Source organism: Arachis hypogaea, chromosome 12, assembly GCF_003086295.3.
Source record: "Arachis hypogaea cultivar Tifrunner chromosome 12, arahy.Tifrunner.gnm2.J5K5, whole genome shotgun sequence".
Lineage (NCBI taxonomy): Eukaryota > Viridiplantae > Streptophyta > Magnoliopsida > Fabales > Fabaceae > Arachis > Arachis hypogaea.
This window is the reverse complement of record NC_092047.1, coordinates 44630904-44656082: the sequence shown is the minus strand read 5'-3', so window position 1 is coordinate 44656082 and position 25179 is coordinate 44630904. Positions and strand designations below refer to the sequence as shown.

The following is a 25179-nucleotide window of genomic DNA, read 5'->3' as shown; positions in this document are numbered from 1 at the left end:
AGGTCAGCGTATCTTCAACAGAACCGCCCTTCTCTGTAGGCCTGAACGACCATTGGATTTGGGTCGTATCCCTGGAATTGGGCCCTTTCTGGGCTTTCCTGTCGATTTGGCCGAGTTCTTCGTAAAGAAGTCGGTCCGCTTCACCTAAAGAGGTCGGTCGCTTTATTACTGAATATCCCGGTTCGGACAGCTCGACCTAGGGTATGAACAAGGGCATTGTAGGTTGTACTCACATTGACCACGATGTAGTCTATGTTGAGTATCTTTGACCGGTTTCCTTTTCCAAAGGTTGTGTAAAGTGAGATGTATCCAAGCGGTTAGATTGGGGTGTCTCCCAGCCTGAATAGGCTATTCGGATATGCTCTAAGTTCTTTTTCCTCTAGGCCGAGTTTGTCGAAGGTGGTTTTGAACAGTATGTCAGCCGAGCTTTCCTGGTCTACCAATGTGCGGTGGAGGTTGGCGTTGGCCAATATGATAGTGATGACCATGGGATCGTCATGTCCCGGGATGATGCCAGCTGCGTCTTCTTTGGTGAAGGTGATAGTGGGGAGGTCGGGTGCTCCTTCCCCTTCCTCGACATGATATACTTCCTTTAGATGTCGTTTGTGAGATGATCTAGAGATTTCTCCTCCCGCAAATCCTCTGTGTATCATGTGGACATGTCTCTCCGGGGTACGAGGTGGTCGTTCAAGTCGTCCGACTTTCTCGTCCCTTCTTCTTTTTCTTGGCTCCTCTGATTTGTTGGCTAAGTACCGATCTAGTATCCCTTCTCTTACCAATTTTTCTATGACATTCTTTAAATCAAAGCACTCGTTGGTGGGATGTCCATAGATTCGATAGTATTCACAGTATTCTGTCCGATTTCCTCCTCCTTTCTTGCTTTTGAGTGGTCGAGGTGGAGGTATTTTTTCAGTATGGCATACTTCTCGATAGACATCTACAAGAGACATCCGGAGAGGGGTGTAATTGTGGTATTTCTTGGTCTTTTCTCCATGTTGGTCTTCTTTTTTCTTGGACTCTTTATCCTTATCTCGGGAGGAGTAGGAGAATCCGCATTTTGAGGTCTCTCCTAGTCGAGAGTTTTCCTCCATGTTGATGTATTTCTCAGCTCGTTCCTGCACTTCATTTAGAGATGTGGGATGTCTTTTTGATATGGAGTGACTAAAAGGTCCCTCTCGTAAGCCATTGATGAGACCCATAATGGCTGCTTCTGTTGGTAGACTTTTTATGTCCAAACATGCCTTGTTGAATCTTTCCATGTAGCTACGGAGACTTTCCCGATCTCCTTGCTTGATACCTAGTAGACTTGGAGCGTGTTTAGTTTTGTCCTTCTGGCTGGAGAATCTAGCTAGAAATTTTTTAGCTAAGTCGTCAAAGTTTGAGATGGACCTGGGGGGCAAATTGTCGAACCATTTAATTGTTGTCTTTGTCAAGGTAGTTGGGAAGGCTTTGCAGCGGACTGCATCTGAGGCGTCGATGAGATACATTCTACTTCTGAAGTTACTGAGATGATGGCTGGGATCTGATGTGCCATCGTATAGAGTCATGTCGGGGGTTTGAAATCTTTTGGGATTTTATCCTTCATAATCTCTTTGGTGAATGGGTCTTGATCCTTGCGGGAGCTATTTTCGTGGCTGGATCGGGTAGTTTTAGCTTTGAGATCGGCTTCGAGCTTTAGGAGCTTGTCCTCTAATTCGTGGCGTCGCCTAGCCTCCCTTTGTAGGTCTCTCTCGACTTCGCGTTGATACTCTACCTCTTTTTCGAGTTGTTTTAGGCGATCCTGAAGTGCCTCCATGGCTCCCGTGTTTGGTGAGTTCTTGTCTTTGTTAGGTTGAGAAGTATTGTCTAGTGTGACTTCCGTGTTCTTATGTGGTGTTCTGTTCTCCAAATCAGAGTTGTGGTCATTGTCAAGGTTGTCTGCCATGATGATGGAATGACTTCCAGGTTCCCCGGCAACAGCGCCAATGTTCCGAGGGTTACCTGAAACTGTAGGTCGATCTCCGACGAGATCTTCTGTGATGGTCGGCGCTGATGTGTCCGGCTTGTGGGTGGTGGCCGGAGCCACCGCATCCGACTTATTGGACTTTGTTGGTGATGCTGATCCTTCGTCACCGGAGGGTGGTGGTACCTGCAAGGGACTCCGATGCTTAAGTTAGCAAGGGTATTAAGCAGTTTTTTAGTAGAATCAGAGTATGAGTTATACCTGGGTGCTCCAGTGTATTTATAATGATGAGGAGTGACCTTTCTGGAGATAAGATAGTTATCTTATCTTAACTTATCTTTGGGTGAGGTCATCTTATCTTCAAGGGAACCGCCCTTATCTCTGTAGGCTTGGACTGCCTTTGGATTTGGGTCGTGTTCCTCTGTTTGGGCCCTATTTGGGCTTTTCCTAGTAATTTGGCCGAGCTCTTTGAGAAGAGGTCGGATGGTCCTGACCTGAAGAGGTCGGTCGACTTGTCGTTAAACATCCCGGGTCGGACAGCTCGACCCAGGGTATGAACAGTTATCATAGTCTCCTACTCGCTTGAATCAACAACTAACTCCTACTGTAGAAAAGATGTCTCAACAAACTCTCTAACAAAAGGAAATAACGATTCCACCATCAAAGGTGGAACTACTTCAAAAGGTGGTTAATTGTCTCTACGTCTACAGTTATAAATATCGTGACACCTTCAGATATAATTCGAACCCAATCTATTAAAAACTTGCTTAAATCCTTGCTAACTTAAGTATCGGAGTCCCTTGCAGGTACCACCCACCACCTCCTCACGAGGAACTCGGACGATGGCACCTCTATACCAGTAGAAGTCGAACGCTGTCCAAAAGGGAGTCTGGACCTCATGTTCAAGTCCAAAAACAACTCAGTTTCAAATAACTCTCGAAACAGTACGTATAGATAGATTTATTCTCGGTTTCCTTTCATCTTTTTTCTCCTTTCTTGAGGTCAGCTTTTTTCTTCCGATTTGTTTGGTTAGTAAAATTCTCCTAAATTAAATTCCTAATTATCCTACCCTAGTTTCTATATCCATTCCATTCTCTTTCAATATAAACCAGGAAAATATTGCGCTTCGTTCCTTTAATTTGCTTCAGAGGCCAGGTATGGAATTCAATGTAAACAAATTTAGAACCTGTAATATGATTTATAATCTAAGAAACTTACATCAATAAGATGCACCAGTTTTGAGGGAAAACTGGAAGTTTCTTTTAACGGGTTAATGTATAATATATTATATATTCTAGTAGTTACAAGGTAATAAAAAAGAAAAGAAAAAAGATATATAGTATATGCAAAAATGTGTACACTCTTATATTCCTGACTCACTCACTTATTGGTATATATTATTTTGACCCCAACCATCAAACAAAGGATGACTAAAGGGCCCTGCAAAAATCTATAGAAGCTACGTATAATAAAGATATTAATATTGTTATACTAAAAATGAAATTACTAAACATGATTTTTCAAATTAAATCCAGGATTGGATGGAGGAATAGTTGCACTTGAAGGAGTTCACACCACTTATATGTGCAAAGATATCTGAGGAATCGACCAAATCATCATCTTCCTTCACAACTATCTGCAAGTACAAACACGGAAAGAGTATATATTAGGATTAGGGAATATAATTATGCCATCAAATAATTGAAAAGTTAAAAGTGATAGGGAATTTTTCTTTTCTTTTTTTTGTTTTATCTTCTCTTTTAAGACTTTGTACATTGAACTTTTATTCTTTTACCATCCACAGGTATTACAATATTGTCATACTAATTCCTTAGATCTCTAAATATAACTTGGAAACTTCAGAGACTAGATAGCAAATTAAGAGGACCTCGGTGTGTGTCAATTTAGTTGTCTAAACGCTAAAAATCATCATCATATACTGATATACCTCAAATTAATCCTTGAAAAATTCAACAGTGAATCAAACTATTTATTCTATCAGTTAAATAATGACTACCATAAATTATTTTATGACACATCATCATATTTGATTCATCATTGAAATCTTATGGAGTAATTTGAATCGTATAAATTCCTTTTAAGACCAAATTGAAGATGCATGTTTTTTTGTGATTATTTTAACTTTGAACCCGTTAAATAATTGAAGACGGCTTTATTAGGAATCTTACTTCTTCTTCATCATCTTCTTCATGATTGCTACAAGCTGGTCTATGGTTCTCTCCGAAGTCATCATTCTTTGCAAACCTTCCTCGAACTCGGGGTCGGCTATCAGCCAGAGTTTTGCGGCAGGCATACTGCATATTTTCCAGAATGATCACTAATTTGGTATCAATCAAACTTTAGAAAATAAATGGGAAGACATAAAACGATAACAAATTAAACATATTGGAATCCATGCTTAATTTTTTTAATGCGTAAAATGAAAAATATATTGAAATCAAAGGCTTTGTTTGGAAAAAAAAAAAAAAAAAAAAAAAAACGAGATTTATCAGAACTTTTATTTGTTAATATTTCTGATTTGTGGCTTGATATAGTACCTTGATTTTCTTGCTAAAATTTCTTTCATTTCTCTTCTTCATGTATCTATGAATCTTTTCCTTCCTTTGCTCAACAGAAAGTTTTCCAACTTTTAAGGTAGAGTCCTCCAAGTTTGAGATCTCTGGTGCCAAAGTGGCCGAGCCTCCAGAACCAGGTACAAGTTGCTGACTCTCACTACTAAGTGTCTGGGACAGAAAATTACAAACCGAAGATTAATCCATTATCCAAAATATCATAGTTACATGAATTCGCTGATTGCATGACATACCCCAAACTAGTTCAAAATTCATCTATATACCAGAATATTATAGGTATATTTCCCATGTAACATATTTTACATGTCGTGTACTGCGTACTGGTTTCGCAACGAAAAGCAACTATGATCTAAATACATAGAGAAAATATGCTGGCGTATACATTACAAAATTGTTATTAACTGTTATCCAACCCATGAAAAGAGGGTCTCATTAATGATGATTCTGTTTGTTATTTTTTTTTAATTCTTTTTTCACTTTTGAGCAGAAAGTGGTGATTCCCTTAGAATACAAGCGAGTTTCTGAAGCGATTGCTATCTTAACTACTCCTTCCACGCTCGCAACTAAGTAAGCTTTATTATGACATCCATAAATTTCTTTGGCCACATCACTTCCGGTTTTTTTTTTCTTTTTTTTTTTTTTTTGTTCTAATAAGCCACTAGTTTGTTATCTAACAAATTTTGTTTTGAACAATCTTGTCAGTCACAATATTTTATGATGCTTAATTTCTTATCACATAAATCATGAGACAACGTGATTGTTTAAGTATAAAATATATTTTTTATCTTTAAAATTTGTTTAAAATTTTAAAAATATTTTAAATTTTAATTTGTCTCAAAAAAATTTTTTTGTTTCAAATATATGTGTTGTCACGAAAGACAACCTACTTGCTATGTCTACAATTTTTTTTTAATTTTTGATAAATTTTAAAATAAAAAATATATTTTATCTATTTTTTAAAGATTTAAAGTGAATTTTGTGCACATACATAAGGGACTAATATCTACTATATGTTATGTGTATAAAATCAACAACTAAATCAGTTATCAATAAAAAATATATACTGAAATATAAAGATATATTAAAAATAAATTAAATCAGACATGTATTTATAGACAAATATATTAGTAGATTATTTTAGTGGTTGGGTTTGGTATACGAATAACATTTTTGAACTAACATTTTTGAACTAATATTTACACTTCGTTCAATACAGAGACGAATTTGTTTGGTAAATAAAAATTGAGGATTGAATTCGTCATTTATCACTTGCATGGTTTAAAAACTTCAAGTCTAGTTAAACATGTCTAGTGAGAAGTGACGAGATTTTCCATGCAAAAATTACCAAGTTTAGTTATTCTTGAATAAAGAAATGAAGGATAACTGAACTAATGTAGTATGAAAAATTCTTCTCACGTACCTGAAGATCTGGTGGATTAAACACCCTCTGAATTGAATCTGTACAAAATATTCCACCATTTTCTCCTTGGTAATCTATTTCTTGAGCTTGAAGTTCCGAACCGAGTAGAATGTTGCCACCAAACAAGGCAGAATCAGCAGATAAGGCGGTAGTAAGAGGAGGCATGAACACTCCTAAGCCAGCAGGGCTGAGATAAGAGCAAGAAGGTGCGGAAGAAGAGTTAATAGGAACATAAGAAGCCATTGAAGACATGCATTCATCTTCGAAAACAGAAGGTACTAATGGATTCCCCATAAGTGGTGGAACAACAACAGTAGTAGCAGTGTCAGTTGGATACTGATGAGGGAGACCCTTGAGAACCGAAGGCGAAGAGAAGTCGAATTGTTCCGGCTGAGTTGTGATATTTGGGAGAAGAGATGGAACCGGAAAAGCTGCGGCTGGAGAAGAAGAGAAGTCTATGGAAGCAGAGATGTCATTGTCAAGCTCTTCTTGGGAGTCAAAGATAACCGAAAGGTTGTTACAGCTGTCCGGTGGTTTGTTAATATTGTTATTGGCCGCAACGGCCGCTGCCGAGGCAGTTATATCTTGTGCTGTACTAGTTGGTGTGGTGACTGTATTGGTCTTGTATTGTGCCTCTTCAAAGCAACAGTTTGAGGTTGAGGTAACGTCAGAGCTCTGAAGACCCGCCTCCGGGAACAACTCGGCGTCGCAGAGTTCGAAGATTCGGGCGCTGATTGGGCTCGAAATCTCCTCCTGCAGTGTGTTACATAGAAGCAATGTGAACAACATCGCTAGAAAAAATAAAATGCTATGCATATAGTACTCAGAATAATTAATGTGAAGAACCAGTTCTTTATAAGAAGAAAACAAGAAACGTGATTCTCTGTAGTTTTCATTCACTACGGGGGGATTTGAACTTTGAAATCTGAATCCTATTCCTCTTTTTGTTGATAGACATGAGTCTGATCTGATCACTTCAGAACAGAACAGAGAGAGGAAAAAAAGAAAAAAGAAAATTCACAGTTTGAAACTTTTGAAGTTAATAATAATATAAATAATAGGAAAACAACCAATTTCAAATCAGTGAAAAATAGAACAACTTAATTAATTATAAATATAGTAATTAATTTTATTTATTTATAATTTAAAATATTGGTTATTAAATATTTCACCACATTTAAATTTATGATTTAAAGTATTGTTTATTAAATGTTTCACCACATTTAAATTAGGAGGATATATGTTCAATATCATTGCAACGTGAATCATGGAAACTGATTCAATTAGATTCTGTCTCTTCACCCTCCTTCCCTCTCCAAATGTCTAAAATATGATAAATCAGAAAATAGATTGAACCATCCAATTTATAAAGAAAAGAAACATCTTAATGCCTAGCATAAGTACCATCTACATAAAGATTTTGGATTCACTCAGAGGCATTTGGCTGGTTTTTAGCTGATACTCTCTTAGTTCCTAGCATTGTTGTAAATAATAATAATATTATTCCCTATGTATATGTCTTCATCAAGTGGTTGGAGTTCTAAAATGAAAAACGTTATGCACTTATGCCCAATTAATAGAACAGTATCTGCCATCTTTGTCTTTGAGAAAAACGAAACGAATTCAATGTACAAAGTACCAATGGGGGGAAATTCTGATCTACATATAATTCTAAGTTGGTTGCATAGTCTAGTCAATTTTTGCCCATATTTAGTAATAGAGACAGATAAGAAAATTCTCCAAATTAGTTTTGCTTTTTTGAGTTTAGAATTTATATTGTTAAAAGAGATGGAGACATGTAAGTACGGAACTATTATAAGAAGAAGAAGAAGGTGCATGGAATGGCTACTATTATGGTGCTGCTACGATAGTTATACAACTTTATCAATATTTAAAAATATTGTTAAAATTAAAATAATATTTTTAATATTTAAAATAATCTTTTAATTTTAAAAATAAAAATAAAAAGTATTATAAAAATATGAAAATTTTAATTTAATTTTAATAACACTTTTTTAAATATTATCCAAGCTATACTTATCATCATAATAACAGTTATCATGAACTCTGAAAACAAAGTCTCACGCCATGTTATTACTCACTCTTCTAAAATATCTTTTGTATCAAAATTTTAAAATAAAGATAAAAGAGTAACTTTTTTCTTTTTTTTTTTTTATATATAATAGTAAATTGGAGATTATTAAATTCATAAAGGGGACCCTTTAATGCTATATATGTATCCATTTGATGAATTTTTGACATTTAATTAATCAAGCCCCCTCCCCCCTCTTTTCTCTTTCTCTCCTTCTTAACCTATCTAACTAAGAACATCAAGAATTAGCAAATATCTTACACAACAAGCATATGCACAAAAAGGTATAAATATTCCATAAGAACTTGAAATCTATGTAGTGGTTATGCACGGAAACTCTTACATATATGTACATGCATCACTTTTACGATGTTGCCCCATAAGAAAAATGACTGTGTGTTGTGTTAGATTGGATAATATCAAATAAAGAGCAAAGCCTAATTCTCACGGAGTCTTTGATTCTTTCTTATTGCCTAGTCAATTAACATTATATATGCTCACACCAACCATGTATATAAATAGAGGGAAAAGAAATAAAACGCTTGTTGTCCTATAATTAAAAATTTTGTGGGAATGGCCTTATTGGAAAAAGAATTTGAGTGTTTAATTTCTTCAGCTTAATTCTCTGGCTATCACCTTTAAGGGGAAATATTTTTCAGACTTCTCGAAGGCAAATTAAGATGAAGACATGTAACAAACACAAACACAAAAATAAACCATATTCATCTTTCATGGCTCATGCATATGTGAAAATTGAAGTGGACTAGAGCTTTTCCGGGAGAAATGAATTAAAGTCAGACAATGAATTGCATCGTAAGAATTAATACAAATTATTTTATTGCTTTCTAACACATGAGAAAAAAGTGACCTGAATAATAGTATTAAAGAAAACATTAAAAAAAAAGAGGGAAAAGAAAACCTTATTATCAAGTTCATGCACTAATATCACTCACATGCAAAAACCCATTATATAATGTTAATGAAGCTCCAAACATGCACCAACATATTTGCTACTATATATATAATAATAAAAATACTGTTTTGAAGAGATTATTACAATGGAGATTTGCTCGGTTGGAGGTTGGGCTGGCGATGGCAACGGCGACAGTGGCGGTGGTGGCGGGTGAATAACATCCTGCAACATGATGATGATCCCTCTTGGAAAGAAATTAAAGGAGGAGGAGGCAATGTAAACAGCAAATTAAAAATTGAAAACTATGATTATATGTATATATGTATGTAAAATCTAATACATATACACTTGTGGGAGTGTGAAAAATATTACATATAATTCTGTGTTGTCCCACAGATGTGCGCGACTAAAAACAAGGCACAACAACAACACTCCATAATATATGTACAAAATTTAAGACATGGGTGAGTTTCAAAAGGAGACAAAGAAAGTTGTATGCACAAAGAGAGAGAAGAGAGAGGGAATATGATGGGGAGAGAGTAGTTAGCTGAGAAGATGGGGAGTATGAGGGTGTCAAAGACTTGAAAAATTAGTTAATGTGCATATATAGGGAAATGGGGTTGTGGGTAAAAGGCGTCAAGCCTGACTCTCGCAGGCGTCAACGCGACACTTGCGTTGGGCCATGAGCCTTGTGAAGTGGATGCCATGCTCATCACTTCAATTTTTCAACACATACATATATAATCAGTCAGAAATGTTTGAGAGACAAGAATTTTCACCCTAAAACTCTCAAGAGTTTTTAGTTTTGACTTTATTTATATCATACATTATTATACATATACCTCGCGCGCATACATAAGATTAATTTTCATGAACTGGATGAATATTAGCACGACAATTACCTTAGCCTGAAGACTAATGGATCAATATTATTTAATTCGTATTAATAATATTTTATTTTCCTTTTAAAACCATCATAGGTTTATTTTCGTATTGGGTATATAATTTGCATTAATAATAATAAAAATATATTCCATGTTTATTGTGTATATTGATTTTATTTTATAATGTATAATTTGTTCACTTTTCATGTTTTCTCCGAAATGATTTTTAACATTATTCTGTTCTTGTATGGATACTTGAAGGGAGAGCTCGGTCCCTGGGAGTCGACGCCGAATTGTTATCTTTGGTGCCGACCTTTGAGCTTCGTAGAAGTCCGAGCTTTTCTCTAAGGAGATGTCCAATTGCACAGAGCGTGAGCAAGGAACGAGGGGGGAGTGTACCTGCAAAGGCACTCCGAAACTTAAGTCAGTATTGAGAATTCAATGTATCATTTGAAGATAAAATATCATACCTTTATAGGTGAGATAAAATAGGTCGGTTACGTTTCTATTGATCATCTGAATTGAAGAGCAATTAATAGGTTTTAATAAGTGATAATGTCTGGTCGGACGTTTTTATTCCAGGATGTAGTCTGTTGAGTCTGATTGTAACGTATAACGCCGAGTTATAACGTAAAGTGTCGAGTTATAGTGCATAATGCCGAGTTATTGTATATAATGCCGAATTATGACATCGGATTTGTAACGGCCATATCATAGCCCCCAAGCTTAGTCTGACTATATTTTGATAAAGCAGGTTGAGCTTTTTTAGTTATAACTCGGCGATTTGAGTTTTAGGTATGGAGCCCCCAGATCAACTTACTTTATTAAAATAACGAATAATTTGAATTTCAGACGTGATTTGAAGTTAACGTGTATTGGAAAGTGTAGTAGTCTTGTCATTGATTGTGCCTTTGATTTTTCCAATGTAATTTTGAGTTTGTTAACTATTGATAGTCATAGTTCGGAATTGAAGATTGAGTTTGATTGCGCATGTGTAAACGATGCGACTATGATCGGAAAAATAGATATAGATCGGAAAATAGATATACCATAGATGAATTGAAAAATAAAGCTGACAGATATTGATCCAAAAAGTAGATATAGATCGGCAAATAAATATACCAGATGAATTGAAAAATAGAGATGATAGATATTGATCGGAAAAGCAGATATAGATCGGCAAATAAATATACCAGATGAATTGAAAAATAGAGATGACAGATATTGATCAGAAAAGCATATATAGATCGACAAATAAATATAGGAGAGATGATTTGAAAAATACAGAGATGACAGATAATGATCGGAAAAACAGATATAGATCGAAAAATAGATATACCATAGATGAATTGAAAAATAAAGCTGACAGATATTGATCGAAAAAGCAGATATAGGTCGGCAAATAAATATACCAAATGAATTGAAAAATAGAGATGATAGATATTGATCAGAAAAGCAGATATAGATCGACAAATAAATATACGAGAGATGATTTGAAAAATACAGAGATGACAGATAATGATCGGAAAAACAGATATAGATCGACAAATAATTATACTAGAGATGATTTGAAAAATAGAGATGACAGATATTTGATCGGAAAAACAGATATAGATCGACAAATAGATATACTAGAGTTGAATTGAAAAATAGAGATGACAGATATTGATCGGAAAAATAGATATAGATCGGCAAATAATTATACCAAAGATGATTTGAAAAATAGAGATGACAGATTTTTTATCGGAAAAACAGATATAGATCGGCAAATAGATATACCATAGATGAATTGAAAAATAAAGATGATAGATATTGTTCGAAAAAGCAGATATAGATCGGTAAATAAATATACCAGATGAATTCAAAAATAGAGATGAAAGATATTGATCAGAAAAGCAGATATAGATCGACAAATAAATATACGAGAGATGATTTGAAAAATACAGAGATGACAGAGAATGATCGAAAAAACAGATATAAATCGAAAAATAGATATACCATAGATGAATTGAAAAATAAAGCTAACAAATATTGATCAGAAAAGCAGATATATATCGGCAAATAGATATACCAGATGTAGATCGGAAAATCAGATATAGATCGGCCTTTTTCGGGCCTTAATGATTTACTATATGACATTTTCTTACAAAGGTGTAGGTAAGTTTGAAACCATTGGAAGGAAATGGGGCCTATAGAAAGAAGGGTGTTTATTTCGAGGCCCACGGTGGGCGCCAATCGTTCTTGTATGGATACCTGAAGGGAGAGCTCGGTCCCTGGGAGTCGACGCCGAGTTGTTATCTTTGGTGCCGACCTTTGAGTTTTGTGGAAGTCCGAGCTTTTCTCCAAGGAGATGTCCAATTGCACAGAGCGTGAGCAAGGAACGAGGGGGGAGTGTACCTGCAAAGGCACTCCGAAACTTAAGTCAGTATTGAGAATTCAATGTATCCTTTGAAGATAAAATATCATACCTTTATAGGTGAGATAAAATAGGTCGGTTACGTTTCTATTGATAATCTGAATTGAAGAGCAATTAATAGGTTTTAATAAGTGATAATGTTTGGTCGGACGTTTTTATTTTAGGATGTAGTCCGTTGAGTCTGATTGTAACGTATAACGCCGAGTTATAACATAAAGTGCTGAGTTATAGTGCATAATGCCGAGTTATTGTATATAATGCCGAATTATGACATCGAATTTGTAACGGCCGTATCATATCCCAAAAAGCACAAGGCATTTTTTTTTTAATGAAAAAAATTTTCATTCATCTCAATTTTGTAAGTGTTCAATCCCTATTCACGATATAATATTTTTTTCATAAGCATTATTTATATTTTATATTTTTAATCTTTTTCTCTTTATTACAATCCTTGTTAAGAATCACCATTTCATTATTTCTTCCCTATTTTATCGTATTTGAATTTGATCGGATTAATGGTTAAATTAGCCCTTAAAAGATGGGTCATTTTTTAAATTCATCTTTAAAAAATTTATCAATTAAATTAATCTTTTAAAAATTATAAATTATTTATTTTTGTCCTTTCGTATTTCCGTGAATAATTGATAATATAAAATATTAACTGATAACATACATGATTCTTAGCATGTTTAATTGGACGCTAAATAAATATGTTTATAAAAATATATCAATTTAGTCTGTTTTTTTAATTATATAAACCCTAATATAACTTGACGGCACTAAATTGATAAATTTTCATAAATATATTTGTTCAACGTTTAATTAGATATGTTAGATGTCATATATGATGTGAGTTATTGTTTTATATCATCAATTGTTTACCAAAACTATGAATTGAGTGACTGAAGGACGAAAATGATTAATTTATAATCTATAAAAGACTAATTTGATTGATAAAATATTTCAAAAACAAATTTAAAGAACGAAACATCTTTTGAGGAATAATTTGATTATTAACTAAATTTGACCATCTTATTTAAAAAATTTCATAATTTTTTTAAATTTCATATTTTAGTTTAGGTTTAATTACTCTGTTGGTCTCTATAGTTTCGTGAAATTTTTAATTAGGTTCCTATACTTTTTTTCTTTTTAATTGAGTCCCTACACTAAATTTTTTTTTTCAATTAAGTCCTTTTTAGTAGTAATTAGCTTAATTTTATAGGGACCCAAATAAAAAAAATTGATATAGGACCTAAATAAAATGAAAAAAAAGTATAGCGACCCAATTAAAAAAAAATTTTAGTGCAAGGACTCAATTAAAAAAAAAAAGTATAGAGACCTAGTTAAAAATTTCGTAAAACTATAAAAACCAACAGAGTAATTAAACCTTTAGTTTATATTTATAACAATCAGTATAAAAATATAAGTTGTATAACAAATTTGTGAATATATCTTTAACTTAGCATCTAATTTCACACACATAACATCCATACTTCGTATTCATAACCTCCAAACATCTCAAATATTAGCCCTAAATATTTTCATAATATAAAATATAATAATAAGGATAATGTGATTTGCGTTTTCTATACAATATTTTTACGTGTACGTAAAAAAGTAGACACCAAATTATTCATTCATTTATATATATATATATATATATATATATATATATATATATATATTTTTTAATATGGTAAATAAGTTTAATAACACATATATTTACATAATAACTGATTTTAGAGGTATTCATAGATATCAAGTTCGATCTGTATATCCACAGTGTTTATCCGAATTTGATTTGAAAAATGCGGATATTGATCTAATTAATTTGCACGGCTATCAGATCCAATCTGATCCGATTCATATACTAATAAAATCAGAATGTAAATTTTAAATAGTTATTCGCATATTCGATCCATATATCTGCGAATCCGAAAAAAAAATAAATGAATAAATAAATATTTTTTATATTTTATTTTAATTAATAATTATCATATATGTTACATTATTTTATTTTTATTATTTTAAAAAAATATATTTAATAATATTTTAGAAGTAAATATATTTAAAAAAATATTTTATTGACATTTTTTAATAAAAATAAAATTTTTAAAATATTTTTATATTTTGTAGATATATTTAATATTCGATTCGATCTAACTCGTAAATTTATAAAAAAGATTAAATTTAAATTTAAAAAAATACAGATATTAAATTCGATTTGATCCAATCTCATGGTAGTCAACAAAGATAGTCGAATTTTCTCAATCATGTTATGGTTCCCGGACTTTTACCAGTATTGTAGTTGTTAGAAAATTTGGTTATTGATGGCATACATAGTGGTCGATAATGCTTAATATTCTTGTAATAATGTACGTGACTCTCTCTAATTAAAAGATGGAACTCTCAGTGAACATCATGATGTTGCAATAGTGATTTAGTGCATGTTTGGGCGTCATTATTTTGTTAAAAAAAGGTCTTTTTTCAATAAAAAAAGATTTTTTTTTATTTTTTAACGTGTTTGGCAAATTTCTAGTAGTAAAAATAAAAGCATTAGTAAAATAAAAAAAAGATCTTTTTTGAGAAGCTGTAATTTACATCTTTTTTTAAAAGATCTTTTTTCCTTAAAAAAAGATGTTTTTCATATAATAAATAAACAAAAAAGTACTTTTATATTGTTATACCCAAACATAATTGATTGATAAAAAGACCTTTTTACATGAGATATCCAAACATAAAATTACTTTTACTTCTCTATAAGATCTTTAAAAACTCGAAAAAAGATCTTTTTTTAAAAGCTCACCCAAACAAGCCCTTAGTTTAATTTCCCCAAGCTAACCACCTAGGATCATAACCTCCAGATAGTGGAATTCTAGAGTAGTAGTGACTTAATATCTAGGCAGACTAATAAACCCCGCATTTTCTTATAAATACCTTAATGCCTGAGCCATTCATGAATTATTCATTGGTGTGGAATGTATTTCTCAGTTTATTTTCAAATGGCCAAAGTCTCATTCGCATAAAGTCCCATATATTTCTATAGTATTACTATTCAAAATTGGTTATTAAACCAAATAAACGTATAATTTGCTTTTATATTATGTTAACTTCACCTTTAAGCTCAATTGTCTATTCATGTATATGTCAATTTTTGTTCCACATCGATCCACATAATCTTACCAGCAAACTAAAATCCAGGCTGTTCAATCTTAAAGATGCCAACATATAGAATATGTTTCACATTTGGTACAAAACTGATGAAACATAAGAATATAATAAGTTTTCAATATAATACACTTGTCGAGCATACTTATTTTTAATCTAAAAATTATATTAATTTTAATATTTAAAAGCTTTATCAATTGAAGATATAATTCAAACATCATTATTTGTTTGACGGATTTTCATTTATGATATCTAAAGAGTACTTATTATATTTCCCAATTAGTGTAAATTGATTGTATAGATAGATGATAATATAAAATATAACTTTAAATTTCTAACTTATAATTGGTGGCTATAAGAAATTCTCAATTAAAATATATTTTTCTGTGACCGAGAAAATGATCGTTTTTCTTATAGGTTAAAACATAAATAAAATACAACGTGTGAAAATAAATCTTTGATTATCATTCAATTCAAACTAGAAAAAACAATCCTACACATGGTCAATTGGAGTAATATAGATATTCTTCCTCCTTAAATCCTTAATCGATATTAGAAGAATCATACCCTTATTAACAGGACGGACATACGGGTGAGTGGAGGGCTCGACCCCTAATTTTTTTTAAAAAAGATTAATAGTAATAAGTTATTAAATATGATTTAATTTTTTTTAAAAATTTGTTTAGTATTTAGTCTAATATAAATAATAATCCAACCTAACTTAAATATTAATGAATTCTAATATCTAAAAAAGTAAATAACAATATTAAAAAAATCTAAAAAGATATTATTACTAATATTTTTTAATTAAATAAAATTTTTTAAATCTCATAAAATGAATTTTTTTTCTTTTTTTGAGTGTCCTTCTTGATTCATTTGGTATTAATTCTCTCTATTTCAACTATATTACAACTGAGAGATCTTTTTCAGCGATGAATATTATGAAAAATAACTTATAAACAAAATGAAAGGTTAATTTCTTGCTAATTATCTTTTAATTATATTAAAAAGAAAATTGCTGAAAAATTTGACACAGATTCTATTATCGATAAATTTTATGATACGAAGAATTGACCACTTCTTTAATGAAAAGTACAAATATATTTTGTGTACTTTAAAATATATTCTCTATCGATATATTTTTGTAATATATTTTATATTATATATAATTTTTTTATAATTTTTAATATTATATATGTTATTGGCCCCTCCAGAATAATATTTTTGGATTCGTCCCTGCTTATTACAAAATATTTAATAATGGTGTCCTCAAACAAAATTATCTTCGATAACTAAATGCAAATTATTTTGGGGAAAAAATTAAAAATAACAAAAGCTTACCCGCATCTGAAAGTAATAGTAAATAATTTAACAACCATGTTACGTATATGAAAAAAATCAGTCATTAAATCAGTTATTAGTATAAAATATATATTAAATTATATAATATATATTAAAAATAAATTAAATAATATATATATATTTATAAAAAAATATATAATAATCGATTTGATAACTGATATTTTCATAATTTAATTCGATGAAGGAATCACCTGCAGCAAATTTAGTTTTACACATTTGTAAACTCAAATTAAAATAAAGAAAAAAAAAAAAAAAATCATACACACTAAAGAGGCTTCCATCATGTCATGCTCCTATCTTCAAGCAGCATTGATTTGAAACTTTGATTGGTAAAGAAGACAAGTCACAAGCCAGCCAATCAAGGAACATGCATGTGGAAAACAAATTAAAGCCTATCTAACCAAAGCTAGCTACGGTTGCTTTGCATCAATATCGTTAAATCTGAATTCCCTATATTACATAGTTTTCCTCGCACCTTCTACCTCTTAAGCAGACACGTGTGCAAGCTTCAAATTTTGTATTGTGCATTTGTCTAGCTAAAGATGTTACATTCTTTTGTGACCGTACGTACTTGCGCTATTCATGATAGAGTCAATAGTTTTTGGTCGCTTCCAATTTGCCTCTTTTGGCAAAAAGGTTTGGAGCATGAAGGTTGTTCCCTTGCTTAATGGAAATTCCTTAGCTAATTTGGATTATATTCTTGGTCGTTTAGTTGAGTGCTCACATGGGTTCGACATTGATGATAAGTTCAATAAAATTAAGCATTTTATTTCTAGTTCACGAATGAAATATTTACAAATAGCAATGTTGGCTAAAAAAATATTAATATTTATTGTTTTTACTTCATAATTAGTGAATAATATTTAAAAGTATTGGCTAGAAATATAGTGATAAACTGTTAGACTAAAGATATCAGACTATTGACTAAAAATATTAGCCAACATAAATTAAAATTGTTGGTTCTTAATTTTTTTATTTACATCAATTTGTTTTTTCTTTAAAAAATCCTCATAATGAGAATATAGAGGAATCGAACTCTTCTCACTTTTTTTTTTTAAGAATATGTTCCTAACTTTTTTTTTTTTTGAGTGTTCAAACTTCTTGTGTGCTTATGAGTTTTGACTCCTAGTGGCTCTAGTTAAAAAAAGAAATGAAATTAGATTCCATTAGGCCCTGCATGAAGTGGAAGGAGCAAATGGGTATAACAGCGTGTATTTGTGTTCCACCAATCAATACTCACATGGTCACAGTTGTGCCAAAGGTTCTTGACCAGAAAGCTGCATATCACTCTATGTAATACTTATTGGACTAAACCTGCGTATAAGAAATATTTGTTATTTAAATGTCTAAAATTATGTTTAACCAAGTTTAATAAAAAATAGTACGCGTATATATCACGGCTACTCTATTTCCACATTTTTTCACTATAGAAATTTTTGTTGAAGAGTATAAAAATTTATTGACATAGCACAAAATTTTTTACACATAGCACAAATTTATCCATATAGCATAAAAAATTTTATACATAATATAAAAATTTTTATCTATAACATTAAAATTTTTACACATAGTACATAAGTTTTTGTTACGAATATTTTATTAATTAAATGAGTCAATTGTGGCCATTTAAAATTTTCTGTGCTTTACATCAAAATTTTTATGCCGTATGTATTTTGTTGGTTGGGTATCAATGATGCATCCTTAAAAAAATCATCTCGACTCTCAATATTCATAATTCCTTCTTACAAATATACCAGAAGTTCATACTATAGCACTTAAAATCAAAGAGTCACCTAGAAGCAAGGGCACCATTAAAATACAAGGTAGTTGACCAATAGGTTCCAAACAGCCTCAACAGTCTCAACTTGGAAAAGATTAATAATGTGAGTAAGAGGAAGATTGGATGACTACTTTCCAAACAAAGTGTCGATACTGCGAGCTACTAATAAGGAAGTAGAACCATAGCAGCAGGGACACGACACCTAGTCGCGGCAAGTTGAGCTTGCAGAATTTGGAGTTTGTTTAGCCACGCCATCCAATCACATAAATAATACCCAAATAGGGGGATACCAAAACAAATACAAAAGGTAAGAGAAAAATTTGCCAGAAGATACGTAAATAACAACCGTAAAAGAAACAAATATAAATACACCTCCTGATTATGTTATCTGAACATATTTTAAAAGGAAAAATATGAGGAGCTAATGGAATATTTATACAATGTATACAATGGAGATTTAGGGAGTATTAGAGATATAATCATTAGTGTTACCCTTTCCCATCAAGTGAACTTTTTGGGATGAGTGGTATCATGACATGGTATTAGAGTGTTAGATCCGAAATGTCAAGAGTTCGATTCTTGGTGAACCCCAAAATCAATTTAATCTTTTGGGAAGATGTTTATTATCCTTAGTACTCGAATGGTTATTCTAGATAGTAGGAGGATGTTCATTTTGTAACTCAATAACCAATTGTACACATTGTACAAATAATCCATTGTCTCCCTAGTGAGATCCATTTTAAAAAGGTACGAATCATCTCACAGGAAGAGCATCATGAACCAATTTTTTTAATTCCAATTCAATTCTTTTGGGATAACCTTCCCTATAATAACCTAAATTTTCAGTAACGGACTTCTCGAGTTTCAAACTTTAGAAAAATTGTAAAATTCGAGATTACACGAATAGACTCCATTTGACGAACCGATTTCAAATATGCAAAAAAAAAAAATTTAAATGTGAAAATATTTTCAAATAATATTTTATTATATTAATATTTTATTATATTAATATTTTATTATATTGATATTTTAATTATGATATTTTATGATAATAATATAATAACCGGACTAAAAATTTATTGGCATGAATTAATACCGACACTCTTGTTACTAATATCATTTATACTAGTAGCTCATATATTTATTTTAGAAATATAATTACTAATAATCTAGTGCATCTAGTTTTAGTAATTATCTCTTTAATGATATTTTATTTATTAATAAATATTTGATGAGTCACCTTATAACTCCCACGACCTTACCACATTCAGCCACCTCCTGCACGCTTGATTTTTCTCTCTTCATATATGACTCGAGAGCCACTTCTTGCTTTCCATCAAGTTTTCATACGTAACTTGAAAAAGAAAAATAAGAGAGAAAAGCTGAAATTCTATTGTCGTCAAACTTCCGAAGTTCAGTTCTTTTATTCTAAAACCCCAACGAAGATTTTAAATTGATTAAAGTGTTCGTTTCTTTTTCCTCTTCATAATCATATCCGATTTCGTAAGGTGAGAAACTTCTTCCTGAGCTCATGAATGAAGATTTGGTTATTATATATATTATGATTTATAAGCTATTTTTTATCGAAAATTATGAAGGAAAGCGAGCTAGACAACGTCAAGAGGAAATCAATTTTGTAAGCTAACATCAAGAGGTAAAGTTAGGTAAATTAACATGAATGAGTTGTGTTTTTTATGCTTGATTGATTATTGAACGTTTGATATTTAAACTTATGTTTACGAGACGTATTTGTGTTCCCTAAAAGCATAAAATGATTTGGGCGTTGGGGCTCCTCTCCCTAGAAATTGATTTGGGCATTGGGTGCCCCACTGTTGGAGATTTTGGGCATTGGCCGCTAGCCATGCATGCATTTTGGGCACTGGGCACCCATTAATTGAACCCTCGAAGGTGCTGGATGCCAAAAGTTGGTGTTAGGCGCTTGCGACACGTAATGAACTTTTCATGAAGGCATTGGGTTCCAATTGTGGGCGCTAAGCACTATACTTTATGAATAATAAAAAGTGAAATGAGGTTATGAGAATAATAATCGGAGAAATATATTATTAAAGTTATATAGGTAAAAATTTGATTAATTAAAATATTGCGGAGCTAAGGTAATTAACTAAAATGTTGGTAAGGTAAAAGGTGATTAATCAACGCTTATGGATTAAAATATAAGTAACTAAATTTTTGAGATTAAACATAATATGTAAGTGTAATATTTAGAGGTTAAAAGATATAAAAAGAATTTAAGTAAAGATTGAGGTAAATAATGTAACATTTAAAAATATTATGGTAATTAAGGTAAAAGACGAAAAAAGACCATTTAAAACCTAGAATCTAGGGATTTCTTCATAAAATACTTAGAGAAGCATATGAGGAAAGAATTATGTTGAATAAAATGTTAAGAAATAGTATGTTGTAAATAAATGCTAAAAGAGCCTTTGGGCTGAGATATTAACCACAGGAGCTTTCGTGCTGAGATAATAATCGCGAAAGTTTTTAGGCTGAGATAATGATTGCGAGGGCTTCAAGCGTAAGATTGTTATTGAGAGAGCCTTTGGGTTAGGCCGACTTGGGCCACTGTGAGATAATTGTTAAAAGAACCTTCGGGTTGGATTTGAGAGAGAGCCTTTGGGCTGGACCGACTTGAATCACTATATAGTGGGGACGCCTAGCAACTAAGAATTCCTTTCTAAACCTTTACCTGCTTAAGAGAGTAGAGCTGCCAATGAGGGAAGATGAGATGTTGTAACATGCATAGTTATGGAAAGCCATATCCGGGATTGGCGTCAGGTAATATTGGCAGTGGGTAAGCAACCGACACATGAGCTCAAGACCTGCACTAGGATCAAATGTGCATCATACTTGTTTGCCGCATATTTTTTTGATATACATTCTGTATGTGTGTGATTTTTATTATTATATTTTATTTTTTGTATTCTCTGTTTTCTTACTATTTTTCTATATTCTCTGTTTTCTACTATTTCCTATATTTTATGTTCAAGTACTGTTATTTAGTAATAATATAAAAATAATAAACTTAACTAACAACCCAGCCTTACTAAGACCCGCCAAGTTATTACCCCTTTTATTCCTTCAGATGGAGCACCGATGAATTAGTAATGTTGTATAAACGTGCAGAAGAGTGATGGATGATATCTTGTATTTTGATGGCATCAGCTTGGCTCAAGATTTTGAAGACCTAAAGTGTTATTTCCTCACTTTTGTAATCTAGAGGGGTTAGGAGATATCATATGTGTATATATGTATAAATAGTTAATAGCTAACTACTCCAAGAGATTCCATAACTAGTAATGTTGATCAACATGTCATGTAAATATGTGTAAGTTCTAGTACTACTTTATCTGTTATTACCCTTATCTATGAATGTTTCTGCTTATCAAACTGAACGCGTTTTCAAAAATAATTAGCCCGCAAAATAACTACGTTTAACAGTGAATCAGGCTCCTATAATAAATACTAGTTAAAGTTAAGGAAAGCAAGTTAGTAATGCTTATCCTCTAGTGTGATCATGGCATGCTAGAAGTTGGGTCGTTACATTCCTAACCTTATAGTTAGCCATGTCAGCAAACCATGGCGTCACTTGCATTCCTCTCTAGGATTAGGTACTGTGTCACTTGAAAAAGTATTTGTTGACTTATCTGCTAATTTCTTAGCAATTTGTACCACTTGCACCTCTAAATTTTTTATAGAAGCTTTGTGATTCTTGAAGTTTGTGTGTGTTTCTTGCATGAAGCTAGAAGTCTGTTGAACAAATATGGAGGTTGATTGAGATCATTTTTCCATGGCAATCTCAAGAGATGAAGATTTTTGAGGATTATGTGATTGAATAGGAGGTACTTGCTGTTGGTATAGAGCATTAAAATTTTTCTGTCCTTGATTTTCCCAATCAAAATTTGAGTGATTCCTTCATCCAGAATTGTATATTTTTGAGAAAGGGTTATTTTGTTGTATTGAAGAATTACCCATATAATTCACTTGCTCAGTGGAAGGTTAGACATCCTTGAATAATTCATATTTTTCATTCTTATGAGCTCCCTCACACAATTCACAGATGATAACTTGTGTCCTGATGGCCAAAACTTGCATTTTCCCATTTGTTTAGTGAGTGAAGTGAGTTGTTAAGACATGACTTTATTTTGTGCTAAGAGTGGGTCCAGTATGTCCAATCCATCACTCTTCTTTTCATTGTTCTTTTGGTTGAGTACTTGTAGTTATTGGATGCTACTATTTCAATCAATTTTAAAACTTTTTCAGGTGTTTTTCTATGTAATGATCCTGCTGTTGATGTATCAATCATGATTCTGGAGGTTTGAGAGACTCTATCATAAAAGGTATGTATTTGTAGCAACTCAAAAAATAAATGATGAGAGAACTTTCTCAGCATCTCATTCTATCTTTTTCAAGCTTCCTAAAGTGACTCTCCATCTTTCTGAGAGAAGGAATTAATATCATTCCTCAACCGGGCCAACTTCTGTGATGTAATTGTCTAGTGTGCGTACGCACGAAGCAGTGTACGTACGCACTAGAGGAAAATTTGTTAGTGTGCACACGCACGAAGCAGTGTGCGTACACACATGTGGAAAAACTCACAAGGATGCGCACGCACATGACAGAATGCGTACGCACAACATGAAGAGCGTTAATGGCAACGTTAGTGTGTTAACGCTAGTAGCAACGCCAGAATGAAGGCAGCGTTAATGGAAACGTTAGTGTGTTAACGCCAGTATTAATGCCGGCTTGGAAGAAAATTGTGGCGTTAACAATGCTGTTAACGCCAGTACCAACGCCAGTTCTAAGGGCACTCATGCAAGTATAAAAGCGTTAGGGAGCTAACGCCAGCGTTAACGTCAGAAATGGCCTGAATAAATCTTAACTTGCTTCAACTAAGGCCAAGGGCCCACATCCAAGTACTTGAAGACTCATTTGAAGATCAGAGAATAGTATATATAGGGAGAGTTTTGAACTTAGAAGGAGGACGTACTCTAGAGTTTAACTTAGGACTCTTAGTTTTATACACTTTTACATTCTGCAACTTTACATTTGCTTGTATTAAGTTTTGGTTTATTTTCATGCAATTTCAATTTCCTGCAATTGTTCTTAGAGCGATGATTAACTAAATCCCAATCATTGAGGGGAAGAGCTCTATTGTAATTCAAATGAATTAATAAAATTCTTCTTCTTCTCAATCTACTTGTTGTAGCTAAGGGAAAACTTCTGTGTTTAATAGATCTGATCACTACCGGAAGGGGATTTAGATATTCTTGAATCTCTATGTGAGCCTTGGAAGAGGGATCATAGAATTCGGTTTGAAGCTCTTTCCCTCACAACTCTTTTGATCAATAAATTCCTGGTTTGAATTGAGATCCTGAGAGCTTGCGTGGCTTATGGATTAGAGAATTGAACTTAATATTTTCTCATGAACAATTATTGTTTCTCTTCGTTCTGTGTTTGATTTAATTTTAAGATGTATATTCGTTCTTCAATATGGTGAATGGGATGATCCATGACAATCAGCTCCGTTCATCATACTAAGATCACATGCCTGACAACCATCCGTTTCAACTTGGGTTCATGTGAATACGTGGCTGGAAAGCACGAACCGCCAACTTGACTATACATCTCTCAGACGGCTAATCCAAGACTTCGTTGGGGACTTCTCGAGACACCAGTTTAGCTGATTTACAGAGAGATTAGGGTTTCTATGGTAGAGGCTAGAACCCAAAGGAGTAGCATCCTCTGATCCGGAAGATTCGACTTTGTATGTGGCGTTTTGAGTAGGATCACCAAAGAGAATGAACTGCTAGAGCTTCACCCTCCTTCAGATTGGATGACCGTGGCCATACAGTGTTTGATCTAAAGCAGAGGAGATTGATGATCGCGGTTGATACACGGAAACTGTCTCTCAACAATTTCCTTCCGGCAAGTGCACCGGATTGTCGTCAAGTAAAAACTCACAAAAGAGTAAGGTCGAATCCCACAGGGATTGGTAGATCGATCAATTATAATTGGAGAATTTCACTAGTTGAGCTAAATCAGAATTGAATTGGGAATTGCAGAAAGTAAAATTGGCGGGAAATTTAAATTGCAAAAAATTAAAGAAGCTGGAAATTAAATTGCAGGGAATTAAAGTGCAGAAGCTTAAATTGCAAGAAATTAAATGGGAAGGGGTAATTAGCATGAAATTAAAGAGCAGAAAGTAAATAGAATGGGTAGATCAGAGAATGGGGAGTTCATTAGATTTTAGGAGATATTGAATTCTCCGGATCAAATCATTTTCACCTCTTCCTCAATCAATGCATTCATTGACATTGCTTGGCAATCTTAGATGATTGGATCCCAATGTCTTGGCTCACCAATCTCTCTAAGCATGAAAAATTACCAAATGTCTTGATTTAATTGCTCATGGGAAGAGTTGAAGTTCGGTCACTGACTATACCACACAAATTCATAGATCAAAGTGTTGGTAGGATTACATGTCACTATATCCATCCAAACCCCAATCTAATCCAATGTGAGAAAGTAATTCTAGCATGAATTCTTCATTTCTCTCTCAAGGCTCTGAAGAATTCCAATTATGGATA

General features: G+C 32.6%; 1 protein-coding gene across 1 annotated transcript; it reads right to left on the bottom strand.

Moving 5' to 3' along the window:
- Positions 1-3256: 3256 nt before the first annotated feature.
- Positions 3257-9524, bottom strand: LOC112727364 (uncharacterized). The gene is made up of 5 exons (XM_025777082.3): positions 9106-9524; positions 5957-6709; positions 4501-4686; positions 4132-4257; positions 3257-3578 (listed from the first exon to the last, which is right to left on the bottom strand). The coding sequence occupies exons 1-5, from the start codon at positions 9190-9192 to the stop codon at positions 3468-3470; spliced, it is 1263 nt and encodes a 420-aa protein (XP_025632867.1). The 5' UTR covers positions 9193-9524; the 3' UTR covers positions 3257-3467.
- Between the last annotated feature and the right edge of the window lie 15655 nt (positions 9525-25179).